General features: G+C 48.4%; 1 protein-coding gene and 1 long non-coding RNA gene across 2 annotated transcripts in view; one reads left to right on the top strand and one right to left on the bottom strand.

Annotated features, from left to right (window-relative positions):
* Nucleotides 1-26,136, top strand: part of Ddx11l1 (DEAD/H-box helicase 11 like 1) — a gene marked incomplete in the record, with an annotated part of 107,737 nt that overhangs the window by 5,508 nt on the left and 76,093 nt on the right. The window contains 2 exon segments of the mRNA NM_001447201.1: nt 99-253; nt 4,070-4,115. Coding sequence (NP_001434130.1) covers nt 147-253; nt 4,070-4,115 — 153 coding nt within the window.
* On the bottom strand, nt 7,196-12,255 carry LOC148003890 (uncharacterized). The gene is made up of 5 exons (XR_015629827.1): nt 12,145-12,255; nt 10,057-10,210; nt 8,035-8,147; nt 7,435-7,644; nt 7,196-7,322 (listed from the first exon to the last, which is right to left on the bottom strand). It is a non-coding gene; the product is annotated as an uncharacterized LOC148003890 (long non-coding RNA).

Here is a 26,136-nt window from a genome sequence, read left to right as displayed (position 1 = left end):
CTCTGTTTTTGGTGGCAGCAGTGCTGGGCCCAGGTCTGTCACAGAGTGAGCTGGAGCTCCAGTGCGAGACTTCTCTTTGTGTCTTTGTTCCCACCCAGAGACAGGAGGAAGAGGAGACCGAGACTCTCCTGCGCCTCAGCAGGGAGATGCTTGCTGCAGACACAGCACCAGAGCAGCTGGGGCAGCTGGAGTGTGGGGAGGAGCATCTGGTTCTGGCAGAATATGAGAGTGATGAGGAGAGAAGAGGCAGCAGGTGAGACCTCGGGTGTCAGTCTGCAGCCTCAGCCGCAGCACCCAGGAGACCGCCTGATAGCCGACTGCTTGTTTGTTCACCTTGGGCTTGTATTTCAGCGGTCATAAGTGCTGGTGACAACCACGGTTGACCCTTTTCTCTGTGACAGTCCTGTGTATGTTTTGAGTTAGTTTTCCCCACTGTCGTTCAGTGGTGGAATCCTGGAGGCCATGGCTCGGTCAGGTGCTATATCTTGGCCATTGCTGTGGGCTCATGAATGGAGGAGAGCTGGGCCTGGATGTAGTCCACCTGGTTCTGGATTCTGAGTTCTCCACCAGTAGCATAAGCATAACCGTCAGAGAGTTCCAGACTCACAGTTGACATCGTTTAGGGTTTCTGGTCCAGATGAGCAGAAAGCTCTTATTTTATGAGCTTCACTTGTGAATGACCCAGGACACTCCAATAGGAGGGACTTATTCATGGCTGTACCACACAGCTCCTCTCGAGGCGCTCTTTTCTCATTCCCACTTTACTTCTAGTAGGGAATGTCTGGTGGCCCAGGTGCTGCAATCTGGAGTTTCATGTGCACAGTGACCATAGATGTCAGTGTCAGGGTGAGTGAGACACAGGACTTTCATGGCCTTTAGGGGAGGAGAATAGACTTCTTCCCAGCTGGAGTCCTGTTCAGGATATATCTGTGGGCACCCTGTTTAGCCAGTTGAGGTCAGCTGGGTATAGCCCTGTCCATGACCAGCGTACATTTCTAGGCTGGGAGAGGGGCGGGAAATAAGTGTACAGTTCCAGTTTGAAACCAGTGTGTTTGCTTAGAGGAAAATGGAGTAGGATAGTAGTAGTGTGTAAACTCACACCGAGGTGAGGTCTGCTGAGGCATGAGGGCTGTGATTAGGGTCCCATAAACTCACTGGGCTGGAAGTGGAGAGAGTGTGTGCTTGAGGGAAGGCCCAAGTATCAGAGCAAAGAGAGGAAGAGACAGAAGACCTAAGGTTGGAGCAGGTACAGGTCTCTGAGGGCTGTGTAAATACTGAATGGATGTCAAAGTACAGCAGCATGCTGGGGGAGGGATTAATTCAGCCTGAGAGTGCTATGTTCCATATCCAGTACCAGAATGTCCTTAAAACATTAAGGTTTGTGGGTATTTGCATCTCTCCCTGGCCTCGGGGATCTTCAGCAAATATTGGCCCCCCAAGAGCAATGGCCCACGAGGGCAATGCCAGCAGAGATGCTAGGTAGGGATGGGTCGGAAACCCCTTGAGTAATAGGGGGAAGAAGACACCTCAGGAGAGCTGGAGAGAGGCAGGTCAAATTTACCTATGGGTGATTCAAGCCTCCTATACTTTGGGGGTTGGGCGTAAGGTGGTAGAAGCATGGAGGATGGGCAAAGATCATTGGCTGAAGGCTTAGGGTACCAGAATGCCTCATTAGCATGGGGAAGCATTTCAGGAATCGCAGGTGCTTGCTGAGTGGGCTGTTAACAGTAAAAAGGAAGGCATACCTGTACTCTTGACCAAGGTTACATGACACTCTGCACATGGAGTTTTTGAACTCCCCAGACAAGGTCAGAGAAGGGGAAGGGATCCTCCATATAGTGTAAGGGTCTGTGATTCACGGAAGAGTGGTATCCTGGACTCAAATAGTATATAAAAGCAGAGTGTTTTATTCAGCAGCAGTCCAGTATGTTGGCATCTTCCATTACCAAGATGGAGACCCCTAAGTGAACTCTCACCCCCATTTGTCTAGAGACATCCTAGAACCGCTATTGGGGGTGGAGGGAGGGACTGGAAACTGCTGCTGGGGGAGCCTGAAAACTGCTGCTGACCCATTGCCCTTGCTTGGCTCTGGCAGGTGGTGGGTCAGCTTCTGGTGGTGTTGGCAGTTCCTGATTGGCTGCCCAAGGCCTGGGGTTTTTCCAGTAACTGGCTTGCTTGGACTTGCCCAGTTCTTGGAAACAGATCTAGGCCTAGTCTGGTGAACTGCCACTTTGAAGCCTGTCATGGAGTCTTGGAAGTTTTGTTATTAACCAGGCTCTGATAGGCCCCTGAGGTAATGCAGAAGTAAGAGCAACCTGGTACTGGGCTTGTACACATGGCCTGAGGCATAGTAGTTGGGTGTCACCTTAACAAATCAGCAGCTCTCCCGACCACATCCCAGGAGGACTAATGAGGAGCAGCAGTGTCTCTTCCAGGATAGCCTAAGGAGGAGGCCGACCACATAGAGGCAAGAGGTAACAGAGAAAGAGCCTGCCAAGGGACAGCAGTGGCTTAGATGGCGGTCCTGGGGAAGGGGTGTTTGAGAGTGGCAGAAAGAACAACCCAAGTCAAATTGTGGGGTAGAAGCTGGCAGCCTTATGTTCTGTTGGAGACAGCTCTCTGAAGATCACCACATAGCTCAGTCAGATAGCTCAGCTCTGTCAGACCAAAGCCCAGTCTTTTATTTACATATCAAATCACTCATCCACTCCAGGTTCCCCTCTGATTATTTCTTGAATCAGCCTTTTATGACCTTACCCTTTGGATCCTTAGAGAAGGACTGCAAGTACATTTTTTTAAACTTGGCAAATGAATTGCCTGCCTTTGTAAGCACTGGCAGTAAGCTGGCTGGGTAGTTCTTGTTCTGAGATCCTTCCTTCATTGCTTCCTTAACATCTGAAAAGTTGCCTCTGTTCCTTTAGGTCCATGAAACTCCTTATGCAATTAATTTTCCATACTCATAATTTGCATAGTTGAAAAATTATATATTTTTGTACTCATGTTTTCAGAGTTCTTCCCCACAGCCTTAAAGCTTTCAGTGTTTACCATTTTACTGAGACATTAGACATTACCTCACCTTCTGGACCACTGCTGATTCTAAGTATAATGGAGTCATCAGCCTCAGCGGAGAGAATATCCCCTTTTCCACCAAAACCTTGGATGGGAGAATATTTCCCAATGGAGGAACATGAAGTTATATATATATTATACAAACAAACCTCATGCCTCACCATTGTCAACACTTGTGGAGCCTCATACCCTGCTGGCTCAGTTCCAGGGCTTGTAATCTTGTCATGCAGTCCCTTCCACGACCATGCAGGACTCTCATTTTATAGCAGAATGGCGTATGAGGCTGTAGGGTCAGAGATTACATCTTGGCTTTGAGTATGTGAAGTGGCTTTAAGAACTGCAAGTCGGGCTGGAGAGATGGCTCAGTCATAAGAGCTCCGACTGCTCTTCCAGAGGACCTGACTTCAAATCCCAGCACCACATTGTGGCTGTGAACCATCTGTAATGGGATCCGAAGCCTTCTGGTGTGTGAAGACACCTACAGAATACTCACTCTACTGTGTGCTCACATACAGAAAATAAAAATTAAACAAAGAGAGATAACTGCAAGTCTAGGGCTGGGGAGATGGCTCAGTGGTTAGCAGTGCTGAATACTTTTCCAAAGGTTCTGAGTTCAATTCCCAGCAACCACATGGCAGCTCTGAAGTGCCTGATGCCCTATTCTGGTGAGCAGATAGATGTAGGCCAGACAAAGTACCCATGTAGACAAAATACATAAAGAGGTCTTTAAAGAGAAAAGAACTCCAGGTCTTTTCTAAGTTTCACAGAGTTGAGGAGCAGTGAAGGCAGCTAGAGAGCTCCTGAGGAGCAGGCTTGGCAGTTTCCTGGGTCATGTCTGTGTTGTATTCAGAGCTTGCCCCTCAGCCCTGTTGACTTCTGAGGACAGGCCTGCCCTCCTGCTTGTCAGTGAGAGCCCAGAGCACATTTCAGTACTTTTAGGTATTTAATTATCCCAAGTGTACCGTGTGGAGACTGACCTCCATCTTGGTGTGTCTCCTAGGGCGGATGAGGGTGAGGATGACTTGGAGGAAGAACATATAACCAAGGTAAGCTGCCCTCGTCTCTGATGGCCTCTAAGGGAGGCCTTGGAGGATCAGCCACACTGGGCCTAGGACACACAGGTTCCCCTCTCCAGGGGGAGGTGGGGAGGGCAAGGAGGAGCAAGCATGTGTCAAGTCCTTATTCTTGGACTCTCATGGAGTGTTGTCTTCTTGCTTGTGTTCCACATACATGGAGTGCAGTGAGCTGTGTGTGCCTTGACACCTCTCCATGTTCAAAGTCCTTGAGTTGTCTGAGATGGATCTTTTCTATGCAATGTGGATGTCCTTGTGCTCTGCTCTCCTGTCTTACTGTGCACCTCAGGCTCCACCTCTCCTTCCAGGGCCTATGTACAGAATAACCTTCCTCCCATGCTCTCCAGAGAGGTGAGGTTGTTGCCATATCAGGAATCAGCACTGTGGGGAAACCCACTTTCCCAGGGTCTCCTAGGTCTCCTAGCCTAGGACTTGAGTCTGAGTTTAAACTGTGGGAGACTTGGGTCCTAGGTACTGCTGGGCCCCAGTTAGGTGTAACCTGACCTGAGCAGAGTCTTTGTCATCTCAGGAGTGTGCATTTGTGACTGCCCTGCTTCCTCCTGCAGGATCTCCGGCCAATGCGGCCAATTAGACTCCCCTCTTTGAATCCCTTTCCTTTCCTCTGGTCAGATTTATTACTGCAGTCGGACACACTCACAGCTGGCCCAGTTTGTGCGTGAGGTACAGAAGAGCCCTTTTGGCAAGGAGACGTGGCTAGTCTCCCTTGGGTCTAGGCAGGTAAGCAAAAGGAGGTGTTCTTGTCCAGACAGATGCCTCCTCCTGTGTCTTTTCTCTTGGCCTACGCATAGACAGAGGTTGGTGAGGGCAAGGTGGGCCTGGGGGCAGCGCTCCTTGGTTGGCCAAATTATAAGGTGCAGGAGACACAGACTAGGCAGTGAGTCCTTCCTTTGTCCTTCAGCCAGCGCCATTTCTGTTCTTTATCTTTAAAGACATCTGTCAGTGTTCAGTATCCAAGATGTTCAGCTGAGCTCAGAAATGCCTTGAGTGGGAGAAATCCTCTACCCCAGGAACCAGTCCACCATTGCCTATCCAAGACCAGATGGTCAGTCCTGCTAACCTACTACAAGTAACGTTATATACACTGAGCAGGCTAGAATTAGGAAGATAATATGGATGCACATAAACATGTATGGATACATATATCAATGAAAGAGAGGCTGTGAATTGGAAAGATAGCAAGGAGCGTTTGGAGGGAATAAAGGGTAGGAGAAAAAAATGCAGTTTCAATCTCAAAGACAAACAGAGAGAGAGACAGAGAGACAGACAGAGAGAGAGAGAGAAATGCTGTACTACTGTGGCTTCCATTTCTCTCATCTAGGCCCAGAGATCACAACGAAGGACAGTAATTTTTTTTTCAATAAAAGGCAGAGGTTTTCTTAAGAAACAAAACAAAACAAAACAAAACAAAAATCCCACTGCAAACTCACCCTTTGGTTGGAAAGAAAGACAATGTGAGCACATGAACGATACCCTTTCATGTAGGTTGGTGTGGTGGTGCACACCTTTCATCCCTGCATATGTGATACGGAGGAAGAGGAAGGTTTTTGAATTTGAGACTCGACTGCTCTACACAGTGAGACGCTCTCTCAGAACAAACGACCACAATGCACACTAAGACCCCAAAACCAACTAAGGAACAAAACCCTAAAATACTGGTACAGAAGCGGACTGTGAGGAAGCTTCCTTCAAACAGTATGAGCTTGGGCTGGAGCCATGGCCCAGGGGCAAAGAACACTGCTGCTGTGCTCTTCCCAGGGACCCAGGTTGAGTGTCTAGCATCTCCATGGCAGCTCGCAGCCGTCTGTCACCCTAGCTCCGGGGCATCGTACGCTTCCTTCTGGCTCCCCGTGCACGTCCCAGGCATGCACATGGTGCACAGTTAGACAAGCAGACAGAATGCCCACACACATAAAACCTAATCACCCCCGACTGATACAAAACACAGTGGGTTCTCATGCACGCAGAGAACAGGTTCAGTCTTAGAGTTGGTGGAGAGCTTTGTGTGGTGTAGCTTAGGCACAAACAAAAACTTCAGGAGGGCAGAAGAGCAGTTTAGATTCTGTGTTAATGGTCCATTCTGTAAGCAAGGGTCAAGATGAGGCAATCTTTAGAGTTGACTGAGGGTAAGCTTGGTAACAGAGGTTTCCCAATGTGAACGAAAGCCACTGCTTTCCCTCTTCTCCTGCCTTGTAGAGCCTTTGTGTGAATGAAGATGTGAAAAGCCTGGGTTCTGTGCACCTCATGAATGACCACTGTGTGGACATGCAAAGACGCAAACACAGTAGGTACAGGACCTGTGTTGTGAGACGTGCCGGACAGCGTGTGAGTGGCAGAAGTGTGGTGGGGTCTACAACAGGGCCATGGCGTGAGGACTGTGTTAACCAGAAGGAATGGCTAAGCGGGCCCTGGTTTCTGCCTCAGGCCCCTCCTTGGGCACAGGTGTTGGTGCTTCCTGGGTCAGGGTCAGGGACCTGGCATAGACGCGTTTGTGCCATCTCTTTTTGGAGAGCATAGAGGACAATTCCCATAGTATCCCGACGAGGCCACAGTAAGCAGGAATTTCCTACCCCGTGAACGTGTGTGGTTCCGTATCATCGTTCCTACTCCTGACCCCAGACATAGCTGAGCCCCTTCCTGTCCTTGCTCCCCTCCATCTGCACCACCACAGAGAAGATGAGAATTGGGGAAGACAAGCCAAAGAGAAGGAGACAGAAGATGCAGGCCTCCTGCCCCTTCTACAACCATGAGCAGATGGAGCTTCTCCGGGATGAGATTCTGCTGGAGGTGAAGGACATGGAGCAGCTCGTGGCCCTCGGGAAGGAGGCCCAGGCCTGCCCCTATTATGGAAGCCGCTTTGCCATCCCTGCAGCCCAGGTGAGCGAGCTGGGGAATGGGAAGTAGTCCGTGTGCTGACACAAGGCTTTCCTCATCTCTCTTCTGTAGAGGACAATGTCCCTACCTGGGTTAGCATGACAAGTGCGTCACATCTCACCGGGAGCTCTCAGGCTCAGGAACCACACTGGAGCAGGTCATGCTCTGAGCTTTAAGTTTATTCTCACCTCTGAGTCAGGATTAAGGTTGTTGGCTTGGTCCCACTCACAGGTAAATAAGAGCATCTGGTGTGAGGGCTCTGGATCTGCTGATGAGGGAAGCCATGTCCTAAAATATTACAGACTTACTGTTACAGTCAAAGAAAGTTCTGGCAAAATAAAGGTAGGCAGAAAGATCTGGGGCAAATGAAGTAGTATGATAAGATTCAATGAGACTTAACCTTAGAGAACTAAGTAAGCTGAGAGCTTGAGGATCCCCAAGTCAACAATCAAGGCAAGTCTGCAGGAGAGATATGATCCGGACTGGCATCCAAGGAAGGAGAACAGCACATGTCTGTGCCAAGGCCAAGGCTCCCACTTCCCAGACAAGTCAGGTACTTCTGTGTGTACTGGCACTGACAAAGACCCTTCAGATTCTTCACCTGCAAAAACTTCCAAGAATAGACAATAGAGTACAATCTCAGGGTATTTCCCCAACTTTCAGTAATGCCTCAATAGAGTATCCTTTGACCTCTATACGGTACCAGAAAATAATCATGCTACCTCTTCCCCCCCCCCCACACACAATGATACAGACAGACAGAGAGAAAGAGACAGGCAGACAGAGACTGAGAGGCAGGGAGAAAGAGCAAAGGGAAAGAGAAACAGATGCAGAGACAGAGACAAAGCAGGAGTATCAGAGAGACAGAGAGACAGAGACAGTGGATAAGGAAGTAAGTGACTAAATATGTCAATAATATCAAGTGCTTGGCAAGGTTATGGGCTCTCAGAGCCATACCGTCTGTGAAAACTAGGGTAATGTCTGTAAGCCTCATACATACCTTGTAGCACTGAATTGGGCCTACTCAAAGAAGCACACCGTAACAGAAGGGCAGAGAGGCCGACCACTTGTTATCCTTTCTTGGAGGGAGGGGTTCCACACCTGGAAATGGACCTGGCAGAGGAAACAGAAAAAAGGATCAAATGAAGGCAGAGAAGTCTGCTGAGGAATCTTCATCTATGTCTGGAAAGCATTACTTGAGGACACAGTAGAGACATCGCAGTTATGAGTTGATGGCTGAGTGAAAACAGTGTCAGGTATAACGTGGGGAGAAACTGAGCTGGCAGAGAGAACACACTACAAGGCGTCAGCCTTGAGCCCAGGCAAAGTGAGAAGCTGAAGCCTCTAGTCATGAGTCTGAGAGTTTTCAATGTTGGGAGCTGTGGTGGCCACTGGATCAATTCATGGTCTTTAATCAGACTCTCAAGCAGTGCAGGAGAGGTGACCTGGAGGGAGAGTCTTCACAGAGGAGTCCTCTAGATGAAGTCCCCTGTGAGCATGTCTGTAGAGGACCTCTTTGATTACCTTAACTGACAATGGAAGGTACAACACTTTGGGTAGTGCCAATCCCTAGGCTTCTGTCCCAGACTACATGACAGCAGAGAGCTCTAGATGAGCACAAGCAAGCAAGCCTCATGCAGGCCTTTCTTTCCCTCTGCTCTAGACTGTGGCTATGACATGGGTAGTCCCTTTGCACACGAGCCTTGGCTTCACATGGTCATGCAGTATAACCTGGAAGTGTCACGTCACTGTGATAGAAATGCAACTGAAAAGGGTTTATTTCAGATAATTTCACTGACTCTCAAACAGCCCAGGGCAACAGTAGAGATATCAATCTGTAGGTCCCAACTCATGCTCAGTGGAGCTTTGCCTCTCTCCCTCTGAGGGTCTCATCTCCAGTCATAATGTAAAAATGTCCTTCAGGGCATTCTGTCAAGGGTCAGAGGGACTTCTGTCAGTGTGTGCCAAGTGTCAGATTACAGCACAGGAATTTACAGTGACCCCGAGCACCTCCACTAATGACCTTCTGTGAAATACCAATCATATTGAGAGGCAAGCATGTGATACTCCCCTTGTTCTGTGTGCTACCATTTTCTCCCCAGAGCTTGATTCTGGACCGATTTCGTGGAGAGGCCTTGGAAATCCCTGTTTATTCTTTGCCTTAGAGCACTGGAAGCTCAGTTGGACAGGATCAGAGTTGCAAATGTCTGTGGTCATCTCTTGGGGAGTACTCTGGAACACTGGATTAGCACAGACTTCAGGGCCGGTTAAGAAATATGCAGGGGGGCTGGAGAGACTGCTCAGTGGTTAAGAACACTGACTGCTCTTCCAGAAGTCCTGAGGTCAAATCTCAACCACTACATGGTGGCTCAACAACCATCTGTAATGAGATCTGATGCCCTCTTCTGGTGTGTCTGAAGCCCACTCCAGTACTTATTAGAATAAATAAATCTTTTTAAAAAGAGAGAAATCTTTAGGGACTTAAGTGCTCAAGCTTCCCGAGAAGCAGGAATTCTGTAATGGAAGGAAATATCTTCACCTTATTAGGAGATAGAATGAATGGGGGATGAGGGCAAACAAGGGCCAGCTCATGGATCCTATGTGAATGATTGTTATTTGGTCTTGGGGTACAGGGATTGAAGGCATCTGCTCAGGTCTTCTTTTGGGCAGACACCAAAAAGGCCTTGCTCTTGTGAATGGAGTTCCTGTGGAGAATCTGTATCATGTACACACTACATTAATGGCTTGACTGTTGTCTTACTGGGTAGGCATGCAGAACAAACGTGTAGGAATCTGGTCTCTCTCTTGTCTACAGATGCTGATGTCCATTCTTGGCAGACGCTCCACACTGATACAGCAAACAAGCAGCTCAGCACTGGGTGTTCTTCTCGACCGCAGGGAGATGCTGAGGTGGCCCATTAGAGCCTTGATCTTTGTCCCTCTGCCGGGCACCACACCATCACATTATATTCCACCTGGACATTTGTTCCTGTGAACAACTGCCTCACATATTCCTGCATACCTTGCTCAGGGAGGAGGGTTTTACTCTGTGTTTCCAGATCAGCGTTGGTATTGAGATGTGATCCTCTGCAGTAATGACCACCTGCCCTCATCGTCAGAGAGCTATGTCCTTCCTGACCCCACATGCACCAGCTCCTGTAGGACGGAGGCGTCATCTGCAGAGGAGAAGCAGAGGAGGGAAGGCCTTAGATGCAAGGTGAGGGAACCCCAGGTACCATGGACAAGGGCAAGCCCACCTTTGCTGAGAACTTCCTACTGCATGAGATACCCCCGTGTAGATTACAACTCTGGTAAGAGCCAAAGCGCTCAGGAGGGAAGGACACTGGAGCAAGTGCAGAGACGGGAGAACTGATGGGCCATTGCCTTGTCCTGAATGACTAAAGCCTGCCCTTGAGACATGCAGTGGCCATCAAGAATAGCCAAGGCCATCGACTACTGGACGTCAGCAAGTTGTGTGTCAGGAAGCTAATGGAACAGCACGTCCTTTAGGGCGGGGAGGGAAAGGGGTCACATGTGCCATTGGGCTTCGTCTCATGCTGACTCTGGGATAGGGAGAGTCCGGACCCCCTATGTCCTGTGCAAACTCAGGTTCCATAGGGAATCCATGACCATCCTCTGCAGATGAGGACAGCAGTCATGAGTCCCAGAAATGAAACCAATGGAGAACAGAATCGATGGGGCGGTAAGTGGCTGAGACACCTGATAGAGGACTGAGTGAAAATGTGACAGGGCACGAGGTCAGGCCAGCCATGTCCTGTTCCTAGAGTGAGGAGAGCTCACACTCTGAAGTGTCTGACAGGCTGGAAAGTGTTTTCGTCTCCCCATCTGGATTGGATAATTTTCTGTCAATTTGGTAAACTTAAAGTCATTGGGGATGAAAATGTCTTGTTGAGAATATGCCCTTATCAGATTGTGAGTGTGTCTGTCCTACATTTCATTATTAGTGATTGACTGTGTTTAGTCCAGTTTGGGTGATAGCAGACATGGGAGTAGCTAGCCACTTTTGGAAGATAAATGGTGGGTTTTTGTCTTCAGAGCCATGGGGAAGCAATAGAGTCTTGACAGGCAAGCCCTGATGCTCTTGTGCAATCACTTGAAGCACCCAATGTTCTGAGGGGGAGATGAGATTTCCTTTTTGGTCTTCCTCAGGTGGGAAGGGCCGTTTCTCTTCTGATATGCTGCTGCAGACACATGGGGTAGCTACAGCTCCTGAATGGAGGGCACAGGCACTAAATTGGCTCTTCTTCTTGGGACAATGTGAAGCAATAGCAGGCATGGAAGCCCTTCTTGCCATCTTGTGTGCTGATAGTGTCAGGGCAAGAGGCCCATGCTCTCCTGAGGGCCAGATGTGGAGGATGCCAAAGTTGGGCTCACTGGCCCTTGTTTTTAGGGAAAGGCCAGGCATAGAGTGATGTGCCCTTCCGGGTTGCATAGGGCATGGAATCTCAGGCTCGGCTGAAGTGGTAAATCTATGCTCGGGCCCCTTGTGACCTTTTTTTTAAAACTAAAATAGGTATCTGTCTGGTCATTAAAATCCCCCCCCCCCCCCGGAGTTGGTTACATAACCCAGGGCCTTGCGCTTGCTAGGCAAGTGCTCTACCACTGAGCTAAATCCCCAACCCCATTAAAAATTTTAGCTGTGATTCCAAGATCTCGTTGGCCTAAAGCCCCATGCTTCAGAGCATGTTCTATTGCTTTAATCTGGATAGGCCGCTGTGTGGTATTAGCTTCACTTCCATGCCCCGTGGATATCTCTTAGTGTCCTCACTGGAGGGCCTCATCCCTGGGGGACTATGAGGACATGGTGAATTATGTCTTCAAGCTGCCCAGGAAAGTGAGCTGGACTGTCCCAGGTTCCCTTGGCAACCCTTTATCTAGGTCTGTCTGCTGCTTCCTCCAAAGGAGCCATACCTAGTGGTGAGGAAATGGACAAGGAAATCCAGATGCACTCCTCTGCCTCCTCGCCAGCATATGGCTGCCCCATTATGCCCTCTGGGCCATTCAAGCTCTGTTCCCACTCTGCATTGCAGTAAGGTGCTGGGTTTGCACTCGATGTCCAGGACAAAGTTTGTTACATAATCCACATTACCTTCTGCATGTCCGAGGGAAAGCTGGGTCTCCTGCCTCGACGGACAATGTCAAGGCTGACACTGTCTGCCTGATTGTTTTCATTGCCTCTCCCTCCTCCTGCAGGCCATCCTCCACTGTCAGGTCAGAGAAGTGTCCTCCTGGGGCACACTCAGCAACAAGATGGACCCGACTTGCTGTTACTAGAGCCTGGGAGAGGCTGATGGTGTAGCATGGGGTAGTGACCAGCCCATACTTGTTGACACTTTCATTGGGTCTGCTTCCTGCCTCTTTATGCTTGTTTTTTTATTTATTTAAAAATTTCAACATGAATGAACAAACATTAACTTTTTTATTTTCATTTCAAATGTTATCCCCTTTCCCAGTTTCCCATCCATAACCCCCCTGTCCCATCCCCCCTCTCCTTGCGTCTATGAGGATGTTCCTCCTTTCCAACCACCCACCCCTTCATGCCTCCCTGCCCTGACATTCTCCTACACTGGGGGCGGGGTCCAACCTTGGCAGGGCTGCCCTGTGGTGCCTAACAAGGCCCTGCTTGGCTAGATATGCAACTGGAGCCATGGCTCTGTCCACTTGGGTAATGGTTTAGTCCCTGTGAGGTCTGTTTGGTTGGTATTGTCATTCTTATGGGGTTGCAAACCCCTTCAGCTCCTTCAAACCTTTTTGTAACTCCTCCATTGGGAACCCTGTTCTCTGTTCAGTGGTTGGCTTTGAGCATCCACATCTTTTTGTCAGGCTCTGGCAAAGCCTCTCAGGTGACAGCTTTCATCAGGCTCCTGTCAGCATGCACTTCTTGGTATCAGCAATGCTGTGTGGGTTTGGTGGCTGTATGTATATGAGCTGGATCCCAGGGTGGGTAGGCTCTGAGTATCTATTCCTCTAGTCTGCTCCAAACTTTGTTTCCATATCTCCTATGAATATTTCCCCCCCCCCTTTTTTTGGGGTTTTTTTTTTCGGAGCTGGAACCCAGGGCCTTGCGCTTCCTAGGTAAGCGCTCTACCACTGAGCTAAATCCCCAGCCCCTATTTTCCCCCTTTTAAGAAGGACTGAAGCATCCACATTTTGGTCATCCTCCTTCTTGAGCTTCATGTGGTCTGTGGATTATATCCTGGGTAATTCGAGCTTTTGGACTAATATCCAGAGATACAGGCAAGTGCTGGTGAAAGGAGGGGCATAGTGCATGGAATCCAGGCTTGGCTGAAGTGGTAGATCCATGCTCAACCTCCTTGCATACCTGTTCTTTTAAAATCAAATATGCACCCATCATTCCGCCAATGTCTTTTTTTTTTGGAGGGGTTCAACCATCTCATTGGCATTAGACAGCATTCCTCAGAGCATGTCTACACTGTTGTAATATAGAGAGACCACAGTTGGGATATTTACTTCACCTTTCCTGACCCATGGGTGTCCCTCAGTGTCGTGAGTGCAGGGCCTCATCTCTCAAGACACTGTGAGGACCTGGATAATTAGGTTTCAATGTGCTCAGAGATACAACTTAGAATATGACAGGTCCCCTGGCAATCTTTTTCCTGATACCGTTCATGTGGCTTCCTCTGAACTGGTGGCACCCAGTGTGGTAAAATAGAAAAGCAAGCACAGACCCCACACATCTGCCTTTATCCCACCACGTGGCCCCTCTAGTACAATCTCTGGGGTACCAAAGCCCTTGGTTCCTCACTGCCATTTAGGGGCGATGCTAGGTCTGAGCTTGGTGGAGCAGCCAAAGCATCAGCTTGGTTTTTCTGTCTGCATCTTGTATAATGTTTTGAAGTTTAGCGTCTCAAACAATGTCAAATTTGGGGCAGTACTTTGTGGCTATCTGCCCAAAATTTCCTTTGCCTCTCCTTCCTGCAGCAGGCCATCCTCCATTATCAGGTCAAACAAGTTTCCTCCTGGAGCTCACTCTGTAGCTAGATAGACCTGCTTTGATGTTGTTACTAGAACCTTCAAGAGCCTGATGGAGTCAGCATGGTGAAGTGTCTGAGGTGTCATTTCTGACAGTGTTCTCCTGATGTGCTTCTTGGTTATCTCTACAGTTTTTATGGCCAGCACAGCTTGTGTTTGTCTTTGGCAGGCAAGATTGACAGTGCCAAATGTACCCTTGCCGATGGGAAGAGCACATGGACTCCCGAGTTGGTTCTGTGCAGAATTGCTGGCCACAAGGCTAGGGTTGCTTTGCTCTGGTGCATACCGCTGCTGAGGGACGACTGAAAGCTCCCACACTAGGTGCAGCTGATCTCACCCAACAACTAAACAGACAGCTGTGAGGGAATCCCACAGGTCGCCAACCACAGCTCTCTCTTCTGTAGGGACAGAACTACAGACAGCCCACAGCCTCCTATGGGGGACCCTCAATCTTCCATCACAGTAATGTCAGAGCAAGAAATGGAGCAAGTACAACACGGCATAAGCCACAGTGGCTGTCTCTACTTTGGGCCACTGGGACCTTTGCATTCTTTTGAAAATGAGATCAGCCTCTCCCAGTTCAGCGGTTCAGAGATGGATATTTACTTGTTTAAGAGGCAGCAGAGTGCTTCAGAGGCCTTTGTAGATAGATGTTGACCAGTACTCCATGCAAGCAGGGCCAGCTCTAACCTGCTGTTCAGGTAGGGTGCCGGTCACAATCTTTGGAGTTTTGCAGCTAGTGAAGGACATGGCCAGTTCTGTTACAGATGACCACAGGGCCAGCTCTCCTGCCTGCCACTGGTATCACGTGATGAATGAATGAAGAGGGATCTCACCCTCGCCTAGCAGACAAGAGGACCCTTGGGGCTTGTACACAACCCATACATCCAGGCCCAGCTCTACTGTGCTCCCAGGCAAGGTCTGGGGCCTGAACTCCAGAGTGCTGTAGCAAGTGAGTGTCAGGGGCAGCGCTCCTGCTCTGGTCACACCAGAGTCAAGTCTCAAGCTCGCTGTAGGTGGTGAGGCACAAGGACAGAGAAGGGTGTCCCTTTCTTTGTCCACACTACTGAATTGGCACCAAGTAGCAGTGCCAGCTCCCCCAAACTTGCTCTTCCGGAGAGCAACACACACCCTCCTCAGGCGGTGACTGTGATTTAGGTCAGTGTAGTCCCTGCTATGTCATGATGGGGAAAGCCAGTGGCAATGTTGTGCAGTGCCTCACATGCCCCCTAAGGAGTTTTCCTGGAGAGCATGCAAAACTCCAGACCTTGTCTGAAAGATTGTCCTTGGTTTGTAGTCAGGTGGCCCATTGATGTTTCCAGCAGTTTGAGACCTGGTAACTAGGATAAGCCAGCTATACTGACAAGCTTTCTGCATTGAAGTGTGGCTTTCTTTTGTAAGAAAACTCTTAACTGCCCAGACACACACTGACTAAAGACTTGCTACTCTCGTCAGGGACCTCAGTAATCTTGTTTTGGTCTTCTCCCTCAGGGAAAACAAAACCTGTACCTGTCTTTTCGGCCCACTGAATAAAACTGATCTTTTTGTTCCCAGTTATGACTGCTTGGTTGGTGTCTTCTTTTAAACCAAACAGTGCAGTCCAAAAAAATATCTCCACCTTTCTCCTGACCTGTATTTAGCCTGACTGGACATCTAACACTTACCAGGATTATGAGGCCCTGGGCTGTTTCCCAAGCCTATTTTTTTAATTGATGAGAGTTGCTAGGGAATTTTGCTTTTGTTGTGTGGTCAAACCTCGGATCTTGGAAAAGAAACTTCAAAGATTTAAAGCTTTGATTATATGAATAGGTCCTTATTACTAGAGATTTCTCAAATAGTTTAAAATCACCATGACTGTGGAACAGAAAAAGAAGCAATAGATAAGAGAGATCCTAGAGGGGAAGCAAGAGACACCAGGAGAGGAAGGGGCAAGGAGGACATCTGGTCCTATGTCGTGAGATTACAGAGGGGTCCATGTCCCGTGCTGTATTGGCCTTCCTCTGGGGCAATACCCCGGCACTTCTCGTAGACCGGCACCCATGTCCTATTCTTTTAACCGCAGCCCAGCTAACATGCTGCCAGACACTAACCCAGGGGAGCCTCTTCCAGAGAGCAGAGCAGTTGTGGTCATCACAGTCCCTCAGCCTTGATGGGGGAACAAGAGGAGGTGACTGGGTGATGCTGCAGTGGATGCAGACGGGATGCCTAGCCATGAACCACCATGAGGGGAAGGTACGTTCTAGGTTCTTCCCCAGGCATGTCACGTGTAGCTCAGCTCATCCAGATGGGCACTGACGTTTGGCTTCAGCTTTTAGGTAACCATGGGACCTCTGAGTGGATTGTTGACTGCTGCAGGTGGAAGACGGAGACCCCATACTGTGTACCTGATATAACATGGGACCTGGAGGGGTCGTATGCTTCCACCCCTAGCTATATGCTCACTCGTACAAGACTGACCTCCTGTTATGTTTGTCAAGGGAAGGTGTGTGTTCATAAGAACAATGCTACGTGTCGCTTTTCCCAGGATCCCCCTTCTTTGTCGACTTGGCATTCTTTGAATTCTCCCAGCTCCTCAATCTACCAAGTCTTGGTGTAAGCCATGGATCCAGAGATTCCCTATAGCTTCCTAAATGATGTTTATTCTCAAGGCTTTGCAAAAAAGTCTGAGGCTCAAGACCTAGTCTTTTGAAGCCTTTCGCTGGGAGAACTAGAGTTGTCTCCCCACATATTCTAAATCCCAAGACAGCGAGTCAGGGAGAGCAGGTGTTGATGGCACATTCCAAGTTCAAGGGAAAAGTGAGGCTGGGTCCACAGATCCCCTGTGCCTGTCAGCTGGGAACAGCTCTGTGACGCACAGATTTGGTTCAGGAATCCCCGGGTGGTTCTTCCGTGAGAGTGCTGCAGTCACTCATAAGACCATCTCTACTGTCTGGTTCTGTGTGTCAACCTGATGGAAGCTGGAGTTATCACAGAGAAAGGAGTCTCCCTTGAGGAAATGCCTCCATGAGATCCAGGTGTAAGGCATTTTCTCAATTAGTGATCAAGGGTTGGAGGGCCCATTGTGGCTGGGGCCTTCCCTGACTTTCTGGGATCTAAAAGAAAGCAAGCTGAACAAACAGGGGAAGCGAGTCAATAAATAGCACTTCTTCATGGCCTCTGCATCAGCTCCTATCCCCAAGGTCCTGCCCTGTGTGAGTTCCAGTCCTGACTTCCTTTCCTGATGGACAGCCATGTGGAAGTGTAAGCTGAATAGACCCCTTCATCCCAAACTTGCTTCTTGGTCATGATGCTTTGTACAGGAATAGGAACCCTGACTAAGACAAATTGGTACTGGGAGTGGGGTATCCCTGTGACAGGCTGACCATGTTTTTTTGAGGACTGTGGAAGGACTCTGGAACTTTGGGATAGAAGAGCCATTGGGTGTTAAGAGCTCTGTGGGGTGTTCTGTAGGAGCTTGGAAGATAATGTTGAGAACAGTGCAAACGGTTTTGTGGTTTTGGTTAGCTGGGTCTGTAGAATCAGCTGTAATGAACAAGATATCAAAACTACTGAAGCAAAACCTTTGCATTACTGGGATCCTTTGCAGTACTGGGATGACTGATGCTGGCTTGCTGGATCTAAGAAATTTGCAGTGATTTAGAAGAGATGAGCGCCACTGAGGTGAAATCAGGGAAGTGTTTCCTGAGAGCACAGGGAAGCTGTGTTCCATACGCATGGTCGTTCCTCATGTCCGCCAGACTTGGTAATGTGTAAGAGTCACCCAGGGTTACTAGGTTTCAGACATGAAGGTAGCAGCTGAAGCTTGATACTGCAAGAGTGCAGGAGAGGCCATTGGTGAAGGTGCAGCCTCAGTGGCAATTCAAGGCCCAGGATTGAAGAGAAGTTGAGGCTTAGCACCCTGAAAGGAGCCTGTGAGAGGCTATTTGTGAAAGTGCAGTGCAGTTGCAGCAGAAGACAGCAGTGTTTTGGAGATGCCAGTGCCATGAGATGAGCACCAAGAACAGCAGCAACAGTGGACTACAGGCATCTGGAGCCTACAAGACAAGGTGTGTGCTACAAAGGGCAGGGCTGGTGAAGTGACCCAAGCCCTTGGAGGAGCCCAGAAGATCGTGAGTGGATCCCAGACATTGGGCAGTCAGAGTTTGATTTTTCTTTTCATTGTGACCGTGCCCTGATATTTTTCCCTCTTTCATTTATGTATGTATGTATGTATATATGTATGTATGTATGTATGTATGTATGTATGTATTTACTTACTTACTTACTTAATTATATATAAGTACACTGTAGCTGTCGTCAGATACACCGGAAGAGGGCATCAGATCTCATTACAGATGATTGTGAGTCACCATGTGGTTGCTGGGAATTGAACTCAGGACCTCTGGAAGAACAGTCAATACTCTAAACCATTGAGCCATCTCTCCAGCCCATATTTTTCCCTCTTGAAGAAAGTACCCCACAGTTAAGAGGCTTTGAATTTTATTAGATATTGGATATTTTAAAGGGATTGACATTTTAATCTGTAAAGCCTGTGGGTCTTTTAAAATTATTTAGGTCTTGGGGATGAGTAAGAAAGAAAGGGATGAGGCTTAATGGTGATGTGTTTCTCAAGTTGACAAGGGATCAGTTGTACTGGCTGGTTCTGTGTGTCAACTTGACACAAGCTGGAGTTATCCCAGAGAGAGGAGCCTCCCTTGAGGAAATGCCTGCATGAGATCCAGCTGCAAGGCGTTTTCTCAGTTAGTAATAAAAATGTTGAAGGGCAGATCGCAGCTGGTGCCATCCCTGGGCTGGTATTGTAAGGTTCTATAAGAAAGCAAGCTGAGCAAGTAAGGGGAAGGAAGTCAGCCATGCACCACTCCTCCATGGCCTCTGCATCAGCTTCTGCCTCCAGGTTCCTGCCCTGTGTCAATTCCTGTCTTGACTTCCTTTGGTGATGAAAAGCCATGTGGAAGTGTAAGCTGAATAAACCCTTTCCTGCCCAACTTGCTTCTTGGTCGTGATATTTTGTGCGGTAATAGAAACACTGGTAAGACACCATTTGATGGGGACTTTGCTCTACTCTGGACGGAATGTGAGTGAAGGGTTCAACTTCTCTGAGTACCTAGACCTGTAAGTCTTCTCTTCTCTGGTGGGGCTGGGGCCACTGGGCTATACCTCTAAAGCATGCCACAGGATAGGAAACCACATGGCCTGCTGGGGGTCTATAGGTTGTGGGTGGATTAGTTGAAATCCCTCTCCACCTGGCTGTGTAGACAGAGAAGTAGGAAGCCATGATTTGCTTAGTGTCCTGGTATCAGCCTGGGTTGGATCTCGGAGCTAAAACAATCTTTTCCAAGTGGTACCTCCTCCGTTGTGAGATCCAGAAGGCCATAGAGTTGTAAAGGGATGGGACAGGGATTAGTGGTTGAGAATATATTGTCAGAAACCAAGAGGACAACTCATTCTCACCATCATGCCTGGTGCGGGTCGAGCTTCTTTCTGGCTTCAGGAGGCTGTACCAGCAGCAGCTTTGTGCCTTTTCTGCCTTGTGGGGAGCCAGTCTGCCTGCTTCTGTGAAAGCCTGCCTGTCAGGCGTAGTCCAGTCAGGTCAGGGTCTACTGGCAGATTGCCTGCTCTACTGACCACAGGAGGACAGGGTTTCCACTTGAAGTTCACGTCGAGGAGCTCAATGTTCTATAAGCCTTGGAGGAAGGAGGAGTGAGGGGGAGGGAGGCCTCCAGATGGGTACAGGTATTGAATGTATGTCAGCCACTGTCTCTGCTGGCTTGGGAGTTTGCTTCCCACCATACTCTAAAGCCTCTGAGAAGCTCAAGGCTGCAGCAGCACTGACTGGACAGCCCTCTCCACCTCGACCTCTGTCTCTCAGTCTTCTCTTCCGTCTTTCCTATAATCCTCACCCCCCATCTGAAGACTACTCCACTTCCTACTGGCCTGACCCGTACACTGCAAGCCTGCCTGGTCATAGGCTCTCAGCATGACGTCACACTTTCAAGTCCTCTGTCACCAAGTCCGCTGTGTTTGTGGTGAAGTATCCCTTGCTTCGCAGTAGTTACCCCACCTCATCCCTCAACTCTTGTTTGAACCAGCTCTGACCACCAGGGCAGGAGGAAAGCATACGCTCTGCTGAGCCTTCTGTATCTTTCCAAAAAGGTTACCCTTCTTACCCTAATGGGCACTGTTCACAGGGGCTGAGGCCTGCAGTTGCCATTACCATTGTATGTCTCTCCTTTCTCAGTCCTACTAAAGCTAAATAAAGTGCACTGGGCTGGAGCACGTAAGGAAGTCACTTGCGCCATTAGTTCTGACACATGGTGGACACAGGTGATGGTCCACCGAGGACAGTTGTCCAGCCACTCTGCCCCATGGACACAAGAGTGTTAGACCTTTTCTTGCCCAGCAGCCTCTCTGGCCTGTTCCTGCTGAAGTAAGGAAGGCTGCAGCCTGCTTAGGGGGTCATGGTCCAAAATTAACATTATATATTTTGTTGCTGGATAGACAGTTGGTTCTTCTATTCAATTTTCGAGACATGATTGGTCAGAATTTTCAGTGAAAGATACTTAATCCATTTTGATTCCTTTGAATTCAGACAAGGAAAATGAGATCTGTATCTGCACTGAGGTCCCCATTGGGAGGGTCCCAATGTCAATCTAAGGGAAAACATTCTACCACGAGATGCCAGGATTTATATAGAAGGATATGTGTCTTTTGGGGGGATCATTTAGGAATGTCAGAATAAAGAGGGCATTTACCTATCAAAATTGGGAAGCACTCTTTTAATATGGGCAGTTCTTCCCATAGGGATTTTCACCTCTCCTTAGTAGATGCCTCCATGGTGAGCCAAGCATAGTTAGACTCCAAGTGTCTAATCTGTACCTGTGGAAGACCCCACATGATTGTGAGAAGAGTAGTTGACATAGAACATTGTCACCAACTGCCTTCCTCCCTGTACGTTGGGCCTCTCTCTCCAGCCACCTTCCTCTCTGTACGTTGGGCATCTCTCATCACAACATCCCATCCTGCCTGCCTGCCTGTAAAAACCTTAACTGGAAACAAATTCTCTGTGAGGGGTCATGAAACAACCTCTCAGAATTGACCTCTCTCAAAGACCATACTAAGAGTCCGAGCAGGAGGAGACAGGAAACTTCTACTTCAGGGTAGAAACTTTCAGTAACTTAGAATGCCAGATAAGGGTTATCAAGTTGGATCTTGGAGGTATTTGTTCAGAGATAGACGTATCCCAAGCAATCTGTCCAATTCCTAGGTATCCTACCTGAAAATGAGGAAAGTTCATGTAAGAAAGCAAGAGGAATGGATGGGAAGCAAGGAATAAACTGTAAAGTCCTGTCAGGAGCCATTTAGGAAACACTAAGGCTAGCAGGTGGCCTTCCTGGAGGAGGCCTCACTCTCTGCTTGAACTAAGATGGCTGAGCTGTGAGATGCAAGGCCTCAAAGAGACTTCATCTCGGGATTGCTTTTGGCAAGTGCTGTGCCTTTCCTCTCATTATGGAATTAGTGTAATAATCCTTGGGCTTTAACCCACCCCATTGAGCAGATTTCCTGCAGATCAACCTAAAGATGACTTCATGAATCAATACTGTTCAGATGAATAATGATTTTATTGAATTCCTGATTTGATCTTAGGAAGAAAGTTTTAAGAGGTGGTTTTAGTTGGTTTCCTGGGGATACATAATCAAGAATAGAAATGTTCCAATTCCTAATTCATAATATTTAGTAAAGGCTGTATAATAAGAAATACAGTGAGCTTTCATACCCCAACCAAACAGACGACAAATAGACTTGGGAGAAATCTGTGATCCAGGAAAACCATTCTAGTTCATGTTGGCAGTGAAGCCCCTGGTGTGCAATATGGCGATGCAGGCCCCTGGGGAAGAGGTGCTTTGGGTTTATACAGCTCTTACGGGACAGAGCTGCCTGCAACTCCTTATCTACATCCTTCTGTCACTCCCATTCTGTGCAACATTTATCTATGAAAATGCTAGAGAACAGAAATAAAGATGGTGGGGTTGCACTGGGGAGCTTTGCTCCATCCATCCATCCCTCCATCCCTCCATCCCTCTATCCATCCATCCATCCTTCCATCCCTCCATCCCTCTAACCTTCCAACACTCCCTCCATCCATCCCTCCATCCTTCCATCCCTCCATCCCTCTATCCCTCTATCCATCCATCCATCCCTCCATCCCTCCATCCCTCTAACCTTCCAACACTCCCTCCATCCATCCCTCCATCCTTCCATCCCTCCATCCCTCCCTACATCCAAAGGTATATGTCTGTCTGTTCATATGTACCTATGTAGGTATATGTGTATACATGCAAGCATGCATGAACACTTGTGGCGTTGAGACTGATTGCTGGGCTAGAATGTATTTGTATCAATGTATATGTGTATGTGCAAATTTGCCTGTGTATAAAAATTTAAGTATTTTCCTTTCTTTCCTCTCTAGTTCACAAAGAGGTAACTAGGCAGACAAGGGCTCCTGGTTAACTGGCCAGAGAAGGGAGCACTAGCAATAAATCCTTTACCTTACTCCTACCCCACAGACCCAGGGCCCTCTGTTAAGAAACAGGTGTTACTTTGCCTGAAGCCATAGGTTTCTGGCCCCAGAATAACAAAGAATCAAGGGGAGTAAATATTAATACTAAGCAACTTTTACTTTTGCAAAACCCAAGTTTTGCCTCCAACAATGTTCTGTCACCTCAGCTGACTTCTGGAGCGAACCAGTGCTCTCTGGTCAGCTTCTGGCAAAGTACGACCACACCGCAAATAGGATGCGGGTTGTTTTAACTTTGATTTGATCTGTCACCAACAGTAACTCAGAATGAAGTTTTTGGACGGTGACGCTGCAGATATTAAATAACCGCTGGCCATGCACACAGCTCACTGCTGCTGCCCTTTCAGAGCAGCAGCCATGGGCTCAATCTCCAACAGACAGGTGTTGGGTCTTAAGGAGTAGCATTAGGTAGAGATGAAAAGTATGCGTTAACACACGCGTGTAGAGCTCTGCTATGGTCAGGCTCACCTGGGTACAACAGAGAATGAGCAGGACTAAAGAGGAGAGTTCCAGGAGTTATGCACATGGAGGTGAAGGATGTCACTGTCTGGGAAAACCAGGAACCCAGGCTGCAGGCACACGGGGAAACCCTGTACATGAGCACTGCAAGCTAGGCTGGATTTCAGGGCAGTACAGGAACCTCACCATGGACAGACCGTGGGCTCTCACCCTACAGGAATGACCATGGAGCCACAGTCTTGACAGTGTGTTACATTTTGTTAACCCAAACTTTGAACAGCATCCACATCCTTTTAGTTTCAGCTCCCACTACCAAGGATAATTCCTCTTACACTTCCTTATCCAAGTGAGAGCCTGATTAATATCGCCTCTCCCTTTAAGACAGATCTCTGGTCACCTAAGGCCTGGTGAGATACCAGAGTGCACCTTGGGCCTGGCAGCTGCTCTTCCCTCCTTGGGAGTGGAGAGAGCCCAAGCTGCTCCTGTCTTCAGTGTCAGCATGGTTTTAGCATTCCTGAACCTTTAGTTGTCTACACTGACATAAGAGCAGTCCATGCGAAAGAACTCCCCAATCTTGAGAAGGCAGGATTAGGAGCCATGTTGGGTGTAGGTAGTTTGTGTGAGCCTGGACAAAGAGGCTGCTTTTATAAGAAATGTGGGAAATGGAGTCACTTCTATAATGCTGTATCACTAGTTTTATACATCACCACCAGTGTTCTTGTTAAAACCTAAAACTCAGCTATAATTTATACACTAAGAGAGAAGTGAACATTTAAAGTGAGTTGAACCTAAGGAATGAACCTAACACACCACCCCATCTCTCTCCCCCCGGCTCCACATTCTCTCTCTTATCCGTCCTGTCTCTCCCCTCTTTCATCCTCCCTCCTCCCAAACCGTTAGCTCTGGGGCTTCCTGTGTCAGGCTCACGGCTCTCCCACCCACTATGAAGAAAGCCTCCATGTTAGTGCACTTCAGAAGGTCCCTCTGACAGAAGCGCTCCATGATTTTCAAATCAGACTGTGCTTATCTGTTCCTTTGTCTACTAAACTGCCTCAGCTTCACACGTGAGGCCAACAGCACTCTGGAGAAAGCTTGCCTGACCCACTGTTAATACGGAGCTGTCCTTACTGAGCATCCTCACCTTGTCCTCCCCACCTTCATCCTCCCAGGCCTCACTCAGTGTAATCAGGATCTGGGTCTAGAGGACAATTTCCAAGTTGCGGATCAAAAGTTCTTATCAATAAACCTGTGTCTTCCCACACAAAAGAGTTACCTGTGCACTAAGCCGCATTCCTTTGAAGACACGAGCAAGTATCTGTGTCATCCAGATGTGGTTTAAGCAACAGACCGCAGAATTATTCTACCCAAGTCAAGCATACTCAACCAGTGGGTTCACGGGACCTTTATAGTCAGGTATGCATGTGGAGTCAGTTAGAAGGAGGGGCCACCCTTGGACAAATGATCTCCAAATGCCTGACCCAGCGCGGTCTTCATCTTAGAAAAGCTGCATTTCTGAAGCTGCGTATGAATGGGCATCAGGCCATACTTGTCCTTGTTGAGGGTCCTAAGTACCCTAAATGGGGGGGACCATGGAATGGCTCTCCCTTAAATAACCTTTATAGCAGTCCCAAATGTTACTACTCAACAGCAAAGACCATTAAATATCTAATGGCTTTGACTTCTCAATGAGGAAATGTCAGCGCGTTTGATCCTCTAAAGCAATAGCTACTAAGGTCTGCGTCTTCCTTCCTTTTGCTGTAGTAAGACACCATGACCAAGACAGCAGACTTAGAAAAGTGAATTGTAATTCAGACTCATAGACCGAGAGTCTACTGTGGTACAACAACGCCATTGTGAGAGGAACAGCTGAGAGCTCACTTGGTCTGCATGTGGGAGGCAGAGAGGGAATGAGTCATTGGGAATGGCCTGGGCTTTTGAAACCTTCAAACCCAGCACCAGGAACACAGCTCTTCTCAAGGCCCCACTGCCCAACCCTTCCCAAACAGTTGTACCAGCTAGGAACATGTATTGACTCCCAGGACCCTATGGAGACCAACTTCATTCAAACCCCTACATAGGTCCATAGCATGATCACTAGGAAGAAAAAGGCCCTCAAGTCTAATATCACCACAGCCACTATGCCCATATGGTGAGGGGGCGACCTCCACTTCATGTTCACATGGAGCATCGATATGTGTGTGTCTGGTTTGCAGTTTTGTATTCAAGGGAGCTGTGTTTTTTGTTTCTTTTGGGGCAACCAAAGGACTCCTATGTACCTGCTTTGGATTCATTTCTAGTCCAGCTGTTGGAAAGGGAAAGAAAACTGCTATGTCTGCTTCCTCAGGTCACCTTGTTATTCTTTCCCAAGTCAGCATTCTCGGTGACTTTTATCCAGTGCAGAACCTGCACCCCCAGCAAGGTCAACTACAGCCTCAATACTGCCCCTTAATACTGTCCAACTGTGGAGGCCAACAGGCTGGGGCCTGGGCACAGACTATGGAGACATTAGGACTTAACTCTGGGAAGAATCCAAACTTGGCTCATTCCCTCCCACTTCCCTCAAATCCCGGGGGTTAGGGGTCTCCACACCATCTACTAAGATCCCAGGGGCAAAGGAAGCCGGCAGTTGCTCTGAACATCTTAGGAGATCGCTTCAGGCCGACCATCACCCTGCTGTGTAGAGTGTTTGAGACAATTCCTCCTGCCCACCTGAAACTTTGTTCCCTTAGGCTTCGGGCCTGCTTCCCATCTCCTGCCTTCCCTGTGCCTGGCTCCTGGGGGTGGTCACTGTGTTCGCCACATTTGGAGGTTGAACTGTCAGAAATGCCATGAGGAAGCCTTGTGGGGGGAAGTGCACACATTTAATCCCAGCACCCGGGAGGCAGAGGCAGGTGGATCTCTGAGTTCACTGCTAGCCTTGTCTTATTGAGGGAGTTCGAGGATACCAGGGTTACACAGAGGTCTTGAGTCCACCCCGCCCCAAAGTGAGAAATGTCATGTAGAGATAAAGGCAGAGTATCTGAATACCTCATCTCGGGCTCTGGGCTAGTTAAT

The sequence above is a fragment of the Rattus norvegicus genome, chromosome 9, assembly GCF_021556685.1.
Source record: "Rattus norvegicus strain SHRSP/BbbUtx chromosome 9, alternate assembly SHRSP_T2T, whole genome shotgun sequence".
NCBI classification, from domain to species: Eukaryota; Metazoa; Chordata; class Mammalia; order Rodentia; family Muridae; genus Rattus; species Rattus norvegicus.
This window is presented reverse-complemented; position numbering and strand designations above follow the sequence as displayed.